Below are 12,839 nucleotides of genomic sequence, written 5' to 3' on the forward strand. Positions count from 1 at the left end.
AGGATTCAATAACCTCATAGTCAGCGTTAAGTCTCACCTAGGCCGTGGAAGTTGGCATTGCACACCCACAGTTTCTGAGTAAGAATCCCTGTGCCTTCCATGGATTACTTCGGAGACCCGGGAGAGAACCCGTAATGGCCTTACCTCGGTGGAGGTGCAGGTGGTGCTTATGCTTGTGTCGTAGGCAACGCTGCTGTCATTCACGTCATACAGCAAAGACAAGCCCTTTCCTCTTGTGGGAGGCGGGGTGGGGAGAGGCAACGGGGGGGACTTGGGAGAGAAAGTGAGGTTCGTGCCGTTGCCAAAGGCCTGAATAGCATTTCCTGAGTGGGAAGAAAAAGAGAGGCTTATTGGAAGGACCATCTCTCTACAACGAAGCACCTTGCTAGAGGACTCTCCCACCCAGGATCCTTCAGCTAACCCGGCGGGGTCTTGCTTCTTCCACTGCTAGCCTTGCGTGCTAAGGCACAGGCCGGAGGTATGACTCAGCCCGCCCCCTGCTTGCGCACACTTTCGTCCTAAAGCCATCCTCTCCACGCAGCACGCACTGGGAAACGGAGCTCTGCACCTCCCACAGCCATCGAGAGCAGATCGATGGGCCTGCCAAGCACCGAACGACCAGAAGCCAAGGCATGGCTGGGAACAAGCAGGGCCACCGATAACCACAGGAAGTGGTTCCCTGCCCAGAACCATCATGGTGCCCGGGCCCCTCTGGCTTTTCAGCTCATTTTTAAATGAGCGAGCGGAACTGCCCATTCGAACTTGGCACTCCCTGGGCCTTCTGTGGCCAAGCGCCGGGTGAGGCTGAGTGCCAGCAGCTCTGCCCATCAGGGGGAGTGGCTGTGGGAGTCAGGCCACCCCACGCTTCGGGCAGGGTCATATCCAAGCACCCCAGGCCATCTAAGGCAGCCCAAACGCATCCGTCTGTGTGAGAGAATGGGAATGCGCGCTAAAGATCACGTGCTATGGCAAGACCTGCAGGAACAGCTCCGCAGTCACTCTCTCCCCTCTCATGCGCACGACGATCCCAGTGCTGTCCCCCCTTCCTAACTGGGGTGGAGCGGGCAGGAGGGCTCCCTCATGGGAGGGGATCTGTTAATCAGCTGTGGAGACTCAGCCCATTAACTCCTGGGGGACAGTTTTAGCCCTCCCTGACCCAGCTTTGCTTGGGGCAAGCCCATCGCCCCCCCCCCCATCCTGTGGACTCCCTGGGAGAGGGCTAAAAAGTGGGATGGGACAGGAGCCCTGCTAAGCCACTTCTCGCTAACACATGCGCTCACGCGCATGTGCACACACTCACACCAGGCAGGGAACTGTGGGGGAGGAATGCTCCTCCTGAACCTGAGGAAACCCTGCTGCCCCACAGAAAGGCCAGGAAAAGCTTCCCAGCAGGGCATGGAGGTGCCGGCCAAGCATGGCCAATTGCCCAGGGGAAGGGTGCAGAGACCCTCCCTCTCCCCTATGAGGAAAGGGGCCTGGAGGAAGCCCTGCTTCAGATGGGCCCCGGAATCCACTGGGAGGCTTACGGAGACAAGGGTTTTCGGTGAAGTCCTTCAGGAATTTCTCACATTCCTCCTCCATGTTGCCACTCCCTCGGCATGAGCACCACGGGGAGACCACCAGGCTGCTGAAGCTTGCATCCACATAGTTGGGGGTCAGGTCCAAACCTATCCCAAGAGGAGGAGAGCAAATCATGACACTGCGGGGGAGGGCTCTTGCATGCCGACCCTTTGCAGCTGGGAGGCGGGCGGCTGCACCGGTCACGAGGAATGAGAGAGAGAGAGAGAGAGAGAGAAGTGTTTCCTGGTGGGGCTTTCCCCACGAGGCCTGGAGGCTCCCTTGATGGAGCCTGCTCCACCCAGAAGTGGCAGACCTGTTTCCAGGCAAGGGAGAGCGGGGGCCGCACAGCCCCACACAGAGCCTGGGGAGCCCGGCATTCTCCAGAGCCATTCCTTCCTTTGGGACTGCCCCCCACCAAGCCTCGGCCCTAACCCGAGGGAAAACGGCCTCGGAGCTCCCTGTGCAGCAGAGCTGACCAGGCCAGAGCCTGCTCCACCTGGGCCCTTCAGGGAGGACACCCAGGGACACTGGGGCAGAAGGCCGAGGAGGGGCTCCGCCAAGTGTGCTTCCAGAGCCCTGCGCCCCGCGGCCTTCTGTGGCCATTCCCCACAGGGGTTTCTGGGCCGCCCAGCCTCCTAACCTGCAAGAGGAGCTTTAGGGGGAGCTATGGATTAAGGGGACCTCTGGGAGGGTCCCCTGCATAGGCACCCTCCCTCTGCCTGGCTCGGGGCCCTGGGCCCTTGGGACCCTCCTCCAGCCAGAGCGCCGTTTCTGCAGAGACCTTTGAAGCTCTGCGTGGGAACCTTTCTTCCTCAGCAATTTGGGTGAACCCTATACACGGCATCTCCCATCAAAAGTCCCAAAACAGTGCATGGGTGCTAAATTTGCATTTAGTTAAAATGTGGGAAGGTTAAGGAAAGATGAGCAATATAGCAATATTATAATTCCTGTGCCTCTTTTGCTCTTTCTCACTTTAAACAATAAGTAGCTAAAGGCTATATCTACACATTTATATTACTTTCTAACATCTTTATTTTTAGTGTACTAGGCTATGTAAAACTTGAACAAAACATCTTAGAAGTAGATTATGTGTGATCCCAACATTCACATAATTCATTTTAACTCATAGCTTTCCATTCAGATTTCAGTACTACTGTTTTTTATTTCTCTGTTTTTATCTCCTTGTGTTGGTCAAACACTGCAATAAAGATTTGTTTGTCAAAAAGACGAGTAGGAGGAAGGGGGAAGGAAGAGAAAATAAAAGGGAAATGGAAGCTGGACCTAATCACCAAGGAGGCGGCGTATCAGAAAGAAACATAGAGAGCTAAACCACACCAGGGTCTTTCACTCCCAAGGAAGCTAAAAACACCAGGAAAGGCCTTTTATGGCCGTGCCAGTATCGGAGGGCAGAAGAGGAGGGGGGAGGAGGAGCTCCTCCACTTCTACCTTGTCCCACTTCAGAATTGAAGCCCAACGACAGAGGGGAGGGCAACTGGCCAGGTCAACCGCAAGTGTTGGGGAGCCTGTGGCTATCGTGAGTTTCCAGGCAAGGCCAACTGCAACCCCCCAATACATCAAATAGAGAATGGCAATTGACGAGAATTGAACTCCCAAAGGGGATCCCACTCGGCTGGCCCGCAACACCCGAGGGGAAAAGCCAGGTCTTAAAGGTGAGCACAGCTGGGACTCTTGTGTATTGGGGCTGATTGTTCTGGAGCACAGGCACACTTCCTAGGTCCCGTGAGGTGGCAAGAGGGAACCTCGAGCATGCCCTCCATATGGGAGCGTGTGGGGCAGGCAGGTGTTCTTGGGAGGAGGAGATCCTGCGGGAGAGACCGCCGAGAGACCAAGGAGGGCCAGATGGACACACCACCCCCATTCTGAGCTCACGATGGGTCGCTGACAAGTGCAACCAAAGCCCCCTTGGCAGTGTATCTCAGCCTGAATCCTGACTGAAAGGGGTCCAAGGTGATCTGCTTCCTCCAGGGCCCTCTGAAGCTGGAGGCTGACCATCTTCTCAGCAACCTTCCCTTAACAGGGGAGATTGGTGGCTGGATGAAAATTGTCCAGATTGGCTGGATCCAAGGATGTTCTTAAGAAGGGGCCACACCACTGTGGCTGAGGCACAGTGCTGTGACTTTATTGGGAAGGAGTCCAAGCTGTTAGTCCCAAGGAAGTGGAGAGGGTCCTCAGAGTTGAAGGTGCGGCTACCTATGTATTCAGCCCGTACTCCTCTTGGTTGGCTAAGGTCTCCAGGAAAGGGGCATGTGAGCAGATCCATGCAGGAGTAAATGTCTGCCTCCTTGGTGGGGGTCTGCTGGCTCTGAAAAAGGCAGTGGTGCAGCCAGCTTGGGGCCCAGCAGCATCAGTATGCTGATGACACACAGCTCTAACTTTCAACCCCAGGCCAGCCGAGCGAGGCTGCCAAAGTCCTGTCCCAGTGTGGGGAGGCTGTGCGGGCCTGGATGTGGAGGAGCCACTTTCAGCTCAACCCTATCCAGATGGAGTGGCTGCAGATGTTAGCACCACCTTGGTCCAGGGCTATTTCTTTAACCTTGGACAGGTTGCACTGCCCCATTCAAGGGCGGTGCACAATCTGAGGGCCTTCTTGGACTCACAGCAGGCAGCAGCTGTAGACAAGTGCAATGGGCTGCAAGAGTAATCTTAAGGAACTGGAGGAAGAGCCACAATCAAGACAACGTTCAAACAAAAAGAAATCTGAGTCCGAGGCAGGGATGCATGTAATTTGAGAAAACGACTCAGGCTTGACCCTCCCTAGTTCTCTTGAATGTAAAGACAGGGAGGGGGAGGCACATTCAGACTTGCAAGATTCTGCTACTGTAATCTAATAAAAGTAATATCAACATTCCTAATTTTAGTTTCCTAGTCTCGTCTACCCCAAAGGCTGACATCAAGAGGGCCTTTGCACAGCTTCATATTGTACACCAGCTGTGGCCTTTCCTAGATCAGGAGGCCTTCAGACATTCACTCATGCCCTAGACACCTCAAACCTTGACTACTGCAATGTGCTCTGCATGGGGCTGCTCTTGAAGACCACTTGGAAGCTTCAACTGGTCCAGACTGCAGTGATGGGTATGCCTTGGTATGCCTACATGGGACCGCAGCTCCCTGAGCTGCCCTGGTTGCCAGTTTGCTTTTGGATGTGACTCAAGGTGCTGGTTATTGTCTATACAGCCCTCCATGCCATGGGCCCTGGTTATTTGAGGGACTGCCCAGCCAGTACAAGCTGATGGGGTCGTCATGCTCTGGACCCCTTCAGTTAGACAGTGTCATTTTTCAGGACCCAGGAAATGCACCTTCTCAGTCATGGCAACTGCCCTCTGGAAGGTTCCCACTGAGATCTGTGTGGCTCCCACCCTGATGGTGTCTTGGAATGCCTTATAGACATGGCTGTTCTCCCGGGTCTTGGGTGAGGGTAGATGGAGCCCTTGTGGGATGTGTGTTGTTGCCTGCCCACCATCTTGTTCTTGTTCTATTTATTTTATTTTATTTTTATCCCGCCTTAATTATTTTTTATAAATAACTCAAGGTGGCAAACATGCCAAATACTCCTTCCTCCTCCTATTTTCTCCACAACAACAACCCTGTGAGGTGAGCTGGGCTGAGAGAGAGGGACTGGCCCAAGGTCACCCAGCTGGCTTTCATGCCTCAGGCAGGACTAGAACTCATCGTCTCCTGGTTTCTAGCCCCGTTGCCTTAACCACTAAACCAGACTGGCTGTTCTTGTTCTTTATTTTTATTTTCTTGTTCTTCATTTATTTTGCTTCTGATTATTGGCACGTTTCAGAGAGGGGTACTCCCCCCTTCACCTAACTAGGGCTTGATACTATGCACCAGGTTGGCCCTCTCACCCAGGATCAAATCCCAGGTGAGCTGAACTTTATTAGAGGTGGACCTGACCTTCAACAGCATCGGCCAGCACCACCTGAGGTTCAATGCCCAGTAACCTGCCTCCTGCCACACCTCCCATTGCCCATTACCACTGTAACATTCTCCCCTACCTCTGAGCCCCCCCACCCCCTGCCCCTCTCTCAGCCATCAAGGGTCCTGCGCACAGCCCAACCTCTCCACCCAGCTGAGGGGTCCATACAAGGGCACTTCTGACCCTGCATGCAGGCCTCTGAGCCAGCCGCTGCCCCCTCGGTCTCAAGCGGACCCCCCTCCCCTGCTCTCACCAGAAGCAGAGCACAGCCGGCACACGGCCTCACCAAGCTAAGGAAGCCACTGTCCCCCTTTCTGCCTGTCGCTGGGGGGGAAATTATTGGCTCCACATCACACTGGAAACAAATGCAGAGTGACCGACCACAAGGCTCTTACCAAGGTCCTCCCCCATTCAGCGTGTTTATAAATGGATGCGGGGTTAGGAAATGCCAAATTTGCAGAGGACAGAAAGGGGTGAGGCTAGATTTGGGGGGATCTTCGCAAGCTGGGACAGTGAGCAGATCCCAGCAAGATGAAATTCATCAGGGACAAATTCAAAGCCCAACATTTGGGTAGAAAAAAGTCAAAAGCCTAAGTGTAGCATGTGGGAGGGCATACTGAGCCTCAGTGCGTATTGAAAAGGATCTGTGCATCATGATAGATCACAAGTGGAACACGAGCCAGCAGCTCCAACACAGGCAAGTATACTCCTAGGCCGCATTACCAAATATACAATGTCGAGTTGAAGATAAATCATCCATGATGGGTAGATGACACTGGGCACATTTTAGAAAGGACGTTGAGACAAACTAGAGTATGACCAGAGAGGAACAACTAACAGGACAAGGGGGTTGGAAGAAACTATTTATGGGGAATGGATTGGAGGTGTTTAGCTTGGAGAACAGAAGACTGGTATCCGAAGGGCTGTCATATGGAAGACAGGGCAGAATTGATCAGAGTCGTTTCAGAAGACCAGGCAAGAAACAGTGGGTTTTGATGACAAGGAAGTAGACTGAACATCAGAAAACATCTCCTAATGGTAAGAGCTGTTTGACAAAGATACAGCCTGCCTTGGGAGTGGTGGGCCCTCTTTTCTGAGACAGAGGCTGGGGCTGTCTGTTGGTGGTTGTGTAGTTGTGGATTTGTGCCCTGAAGAGACATTTGCCATAGAGGATCTCCAAGGTACCTACAATTCTGTAATATTTGGCATTTAAGTGACAATTCATTCCATTTAAAATGATCCCTCTGGTGCTCTTCGTGACCCTGAACGATTTATTATCATCTGCAGTTTCTGAATAACTTCAGCTTCCTTCCAGTTCTTGAGCACCAATCCAATTGGAGGGAAAAGTTACATATTTTCATTGTTCTCTGAGAACCCTGACCCATTCCTGATGCCCAAAAGACAGTCCGTCACACCTCAGACTATATATACAACATGCTAGTTTTGGAGATGCCATGGCTGCCAAACAAGTTCAGCTATGGATTTTGACCATTTTTAATTTTGCTGTTAGGACAGGGGAGGCAAAATTAAAAGGTGGGGCTGCAACCTGGCTTTCCCATCTTCTAGAGAGAGGAAGAGGAGGTCTGAAATTTTCAGTGCATTTTTTTTACATTTGGGGGCATTTAAGGGGGCTTCTGGAAGGTAATGCAAACTTAACATCCCAAATATGAAAAATGGCCCCAAATCACAATACCAAATTGTTCCACAAAATGGCCAAATGTTTGCAGTGTCCCTTTGGGTCATTTCTCACGGAGGGTGAGGCTGGAAGGGTGGATATGGAAGTGGTTAGCCTCCCATCAACTTGGGCCACTGAAAAACTGATTTCTGGGTCTTGCGGGGTATACCAGCATTAGGAGCTCTAGGAAGGGATCTTTCTCATAACAGACTTCCTGAAAACTCCAAAGGATTTTGTATCTGTGCAAGAGTCAGCCTGAGGAAAAAGGGTACGCTGAAGGTTGCACCTCAGACCTCGTGTTCCAGGCTGCTGGCCTTAAAGCATCCCCGTTCCCCTTTTTCCAGCAAAGGCTGCCTTTCTGCTCCTCACCCACCAGCCCCAGGCCTTTTCCCATCAGTACCTACCTGTGGTGGAATCCTCCATGCCTGGGAACAAAATTGGACATTTCCACAATATTGCAAAACAAGAACAGATGGACATTTTTGTGGCACTGATTAGCCTTGCCCAAATTCAACAAAACTCAGTTAGCAAGAAGATGAAATGCTAAAAAGAAGTCTTGTCTTAATCTACTAATTGATAAATGATAGCCGAGGTGCCCATTTCAAGAAAGCAAGATTCTCGGGCAGAGAGTTGGCAGGTTTGCTGCAAGAAGGAAGCAGCCTGAGTACAGAATCTCGGAATTGGGTGTGTGTTCCTCGGCCTCGCTGATCAGGGAGTACGTCAAGGCCATTGCCTACTGCCTTTCGTCTTCGTGTTAACTGAGTCGGGGTTTAACGGAGAGGTGCCAATCGCTTATTCAGTACCCCTCACACACCCATCTCTTCTTGTTCTGCACCGTTTTGTTTCCAGGCTCTGAGAGTCCCATCCCAGTAGCAAGGCAGCGTCCTTACTTGTCCCCCTCCTGGTCTCCAAGACTCACCTATAAGGCCGGTGTAGGAGCCCAGGCATGCCTGGTAGTTGTCCCTGGAGCAGCTGGTGAGGAGCTGGTGGGAGGCTTGGCAGTTGGTGTGGAAATCTGCCAGTCTTGACCTGCTTACAGAAGACAAGGTGAGCCGCTGTTAGGAGTATGTCGAAGGCAGCGCCGACAGCCCTGCCTTCCGAGCAAAAGGGAGAGCGACGTGCTGTGGGGAGCGGGAGCGGCAGAGGCTGTGGGCACCCAACCCGGGGCTGGCGCATGTCACGGAAGGACCTGGACCGCCTGAAACCGTTGGGGCGTTTTTAGAAAAGGAGTTGCGCTCGCTGCTCTCCCTTGGCCTGAGCGGCCTCGTCTCTGAGGCAACGTGATTTCTCTCACCACTGTGTTCATCCTTGGTCTGCCCATGGCGATAGCTGGTTTTACCCATTGGTTAAAATATTTGTATTCCGCCTATTAATTCCAGGGTTTATTTTATTTATTTATTACTCAGATTAGCCACCGCCCATCTCCCCCAGAAGAGGGACTGCTACCGTATTAATGAGAACCCATAATAAGGATGGAAAACAGTATCAGGGCTGCAACCCTCTGAACCCCAGGAAGCTGCTTCAAATGGACTCTGGTGATGGGAGAACGGCTCTCCCCCCGCCCCGTCTCCTGCCACGACAGCCCCGGAGATGCGGGCGTGTGCGGCAGCCTTTCACACAGGAGCCTGCAGGAAGGCAAGGCAGTTGGCAGCCTGGCTGGTCAGCGTGGGGGAGGCTGAAGGGGCGGGCAGGGAGCGCATGTGCCATGGAAACATTTGCAGATTCGTCATGCTGCCCAGTTTCAGCTCTCTACCCATCCTGAGAGTGCCCTCAACAGGACTACTCTAACCTGGCACTGGAAGTACATCTGCTTTGGGAACGTGCAGCTTCAGGTTGCTCTGGGGTCCAGAACTGCTCCTGGAAGAGGAAGTGGCAGCCATGGCAGGAACAGCCCAGCCACACGTCATCTGCCACTGTGACCACGGGCTCAATAGCTCTTGCACACATTCTGAGACTTTTTCTTTCTTTCTTTCTTTCTTTCTTTCTTTCTTTTTCTTTCTTTCTTTCTTTCTTTCTTTCTTTCTTTCTTTCTTTCTTTCTTTCTTTCTTTCTTTCTTTCTTTCTTTCTTTTTCTTCTCTTTTTCTGCCCAACTCATAAATTAGGACTCTGGGTGGCATACAGGTATTCCTCACTTACCGACCACAATAGGGACTAGAAAATTGGTTAAGCAGTGTGGTCATTAAGTGAGTCATCATGCGACCACACCCAATTTTACGACCATTTTTACAATGGCTGTTAAACAAATCACAGGTCTTTAAGTGAATCACAATGGTCGTTAAGCAAATCTAGCTTCCCCAATGGAAGTTTTTTGCCAGAAACCAGCAAAAAAGGTCACAAATCGCAATCATGTGACTGCATGATGCTGCTGCCAAGTGCCTGAATTGCGATCATGCAGCAGTTACTATATATAAAATAATCTTCCATAACTCTCTCCTAATTGTCTACCCATTAATCCCAACACAAAGAGTTCTGGTTTCAATTGAATATTAATCTTTAAAATTCTCTGTATCACTGTATGTATTTGAACCTAATATTTTCTGGCTTTTTTACAAGTCTACCAGGCATGTTAAAATGACGCTTCATTATTTTCCACTTTTCCAACATAAAATTGATGTACCTTTATACATTCTAGATGTTTTTCTAGCATCATCTACCAATGGTACATCATTTTATAAAAGTCCTCTTTTAAATTATAATATGATGTATATTTCAGTCCTTTCAGCCACATATTTTCCCATTGCTCCATCAGTATATCATGTCCAAAGTTCTTAGCCCATTTTATCACACAGTCTTTGACATGTTCTTCCTCCATCTCAAATTTCAACAAAAGTTTATACATTTTAACAATTACATGTTCACCATTGGTACATCGTTCAATTTCAGATTGTCTTGTACTGTTCAGTTCCAAATGTCCTGTTATCTACCTTGAATCTTTCTCTTAACTGTGCATATCAAAACTATTGAAAACTAAATCCCTCCACAGTCAGCTGATCTCTTGAGCTCCTCTTATATTCTCCATGCTCTTGTTCTAACAACCCTCGATAGATGAACCATCTCCCTTTGCCTGCTGCTTCTGTCCTATAAAATGCTTCTTGTGCGGAGATCCATAAAGGTGTTTTCAGGCACAATCAGGGGTCGTGTCTATTCCATATTCTCAATATGGCACTTTTAATATACATCAGCCTTACCATTATTGTGAGCCAGTCTGGTCTAGTAGTTAAGGTGCTGGGCTAGAAACCAGGCGACTGAGAGTTCTAGTCCCACCTGAGGCCTGAAAGCCGGCTGGGTGACCTTGGGTCAGTCCCTCTCTCAGCCCAACAGCCAATCAGGCGTGGTATGAGAGTTCTAGTCCCGCCTGAGGCCTGAAAGCCGGCTGGGTGACCTTGGGTCAGTCCCTCTCTCAGCCCAACAGCCAATCAGGCGTGGTATGAGAGTTCTAGTCCCGTCTGAGGCATGAAAGCCAGCTGGGTGACCTTGGGCCAGTCCCCCTCTCTCAGCCCAACCCACCTCACAGGGTTGTTGTTGTGGGGAAAATAGGAGGAGGAAGGAGTATTAGGTATGTTCGCCACCTTGAATTATTTGTAAAAAAATAATAAAGGTGGGATAAAATTTAAAATAAATAAATAAATAAAATGTACCATAAAAAATAGGCCATCCAAACCCCAGGCTGTGCCCTTCTCCTGTAGTTCTAAAATTCTCTTATTTCTCACCAGCACCCACTCCTTCATCCAAACTATGTGTCAGGCTGCAAAATACAATTTCATCTGGTCCAGGTGCTTTCCCTATTTTTGTCTTTTTTATGGCTTCACAAACTTCCATTCATTAATTGTTTCTGTTTTTCTTTAACCTTTGGTAAGTTTTGTTTCTTGAATATTTAAACATCAACTTTTACCAGGGAAACTTCTTCTCCTTTATATAATTTAGAATGATATTGATGTGGGGGGTTTTGCATCTTTGAATTACCTATTATGGTGTTTGCATCTTGTAATTTTAATATTTTTTTCTCTTTCCTCAATTTATGTGTCAACCATTTCCCTGGCTTATTTGCAAATTCAAAATTATTTTGTTTTGCATAGTTCATTTTTACTTCCATTTCTCTTACTGTTAACATGGGCAATTGTCATTGTTAGAGTTTAATTTGTTGAGAAATAGTTTTCTTTTCTATGATTTCTTTAGTTCTTCTTTCGTTTTTACCTCATCTAAAATCGCTGTTCCATCTAAAATCACCCATTGTACAAGATCCAACAGAATGGACACGCTCTGATTACTGCCTGTTCTGTAATGCCATCTGATGGGCCCCCAGGAAGTGTGCCTTCTTGGTTTCAGGACCTGCCCTCTGGAATGGTATCCCCGAGGTTCAAACAGCCCTAGTTCTGTTATCTTTTAAATAAGCTCTTTCCGCAATGCTGGGTTAAGTCAGGATGAGTGCCCATCTGAACTGGATTAGGTCTGGTGTTGCAGTGGTGTCCCCCTCTAGCTATAGCCATATTTTATTATTTTACTGGTTCAATGTATGTTTTCAAACTGTCCACCACCCAGAGTTCAAGAAAGGGACAAACTAGTATCAGAGCATTTCAGCCTCCCTGGACACTCCACAGCAGACCTTAAAGTGACTGTTTTGGAAAAGCGCCATCAAGCAAGCAATTGCTGAACTCACATACCGTTCATCAAAAGATTTCAGGTAATTCCAGAAGATCTCTACAAAGACACTGGGTGTTTAACTCACTACGACTGTTAATTAATAAGGTGCTGGTAATCTGTCTCATCTGATACCTGCATCTGCATCACCAACCCTTCTTCCCCTCCCTTCTTCATTCACCTAACCCCAATGTCATCAGCCTAGGCACTCTATGCCTCTCCTGAAATAAGCTGCAGCTCATGAAACCTTATGCCTTTTAATACAATTTATTTGGCAGAAAAGGTGTGACCAGAATCCTGATTTTTGGGGTCTGATCAGCAATTATCAGAAACAACAAGCCACCTTCCAAGCAACCTCGGGTGTTCTGAGAAAGGCTCAGTCTAGTTTTCACCAACTGTGCTCATCATATAAATGGAATTCTGGGTGGGGGGGCAACAAAGCTGAACTCCATTCACTCGGGCCTCTCAATATGTGGCCATCCAGTTGAGCTGCCTGCCTTGTGGAACTGCTGTGCCTTAGACTTTATATACCCTTAACTCTAAAAAGGCCACAGTGTTTGGTCTTTTTATCAAGGAAGAAAGGCAGAGCAGGAGATGGGGAGAGGAATAAAATTATGCCCAGTTCAGGCAGAATAGAAGCATTTTCAGAATGCAAGAACCCTGTGAACTCTTTCAGTGGCTGAATGGGAGGAATTCAGACAGAGCAAACAAAAGACTTTTCTATACAAAGCTTTTTAAACTATGGAATTTGCCACCGCAGAGGCTACCCACCTGGGTGGATTTCGAGTGGCATTCAGCAAATTCATAGGGAGTATGGATATAATGACCAGCCATATGGGCTAGATCTTACCTCTGGCACTGGAGGATTACCCCCTTAGTGCCAGTTGAGGGGAAGAGGAATGAGCATGGAGTTTTCACTAAGAAAGAGCAGCACGTAAGAGGAAATGTGTGACGTGCAACAGGTGGGAATGCCAAGGGGACTGGCCTGCAAGTATCGAGGGAAGAGATGCCAAAGAGCTTAA

At 49.3% G+C, this 12,839-nt stretch overlaps 1 protein-coding gene across 1 annotated transcript in view; it reads right to left on the reverse strand.

Annotated features, from left to right (window-relative positions):
* Window positions 1–12,839, reverse strand: part of GFRA2 (GDNF family receptor alpha 2) — a 54,794-nt gene that overhangs the window by 7,767 nt on the left and 34,188 nt on the right. The window contains exons 7-9 of the mRNA XM_063310884.1: window positions 8,098–8,207; window positions 1,527–1,667; window positions 145–323 (exon numbers count right to left, since the gene is read on the reverse strand). Coding sequence (XP_063166954.1) covers window positions 145–323; window positions 1,527–1,667; window positions 8,098–8,207 — 430 coding nt within the window. The remainder of the gene's footprint in view (window positions 1–144; window positions 324–1,526; window positions 1,668–8,097; window positions 8,208–12,839) is intronic.

This window comes from Candoia aspera, chromosome 9, assembly GCF_035149785.1.
Source record: "Candoia aspera isolate rCanAsp1 chromosome 9, rCanAsp1.hap2, whole genome shotgun sequence".
Classification (NCBI taxonomy): Eukaryota; Metazoa; Chordata; class Lepidosauria; order Squamata; family Boidae; genus Candoia; species Candoia aspera.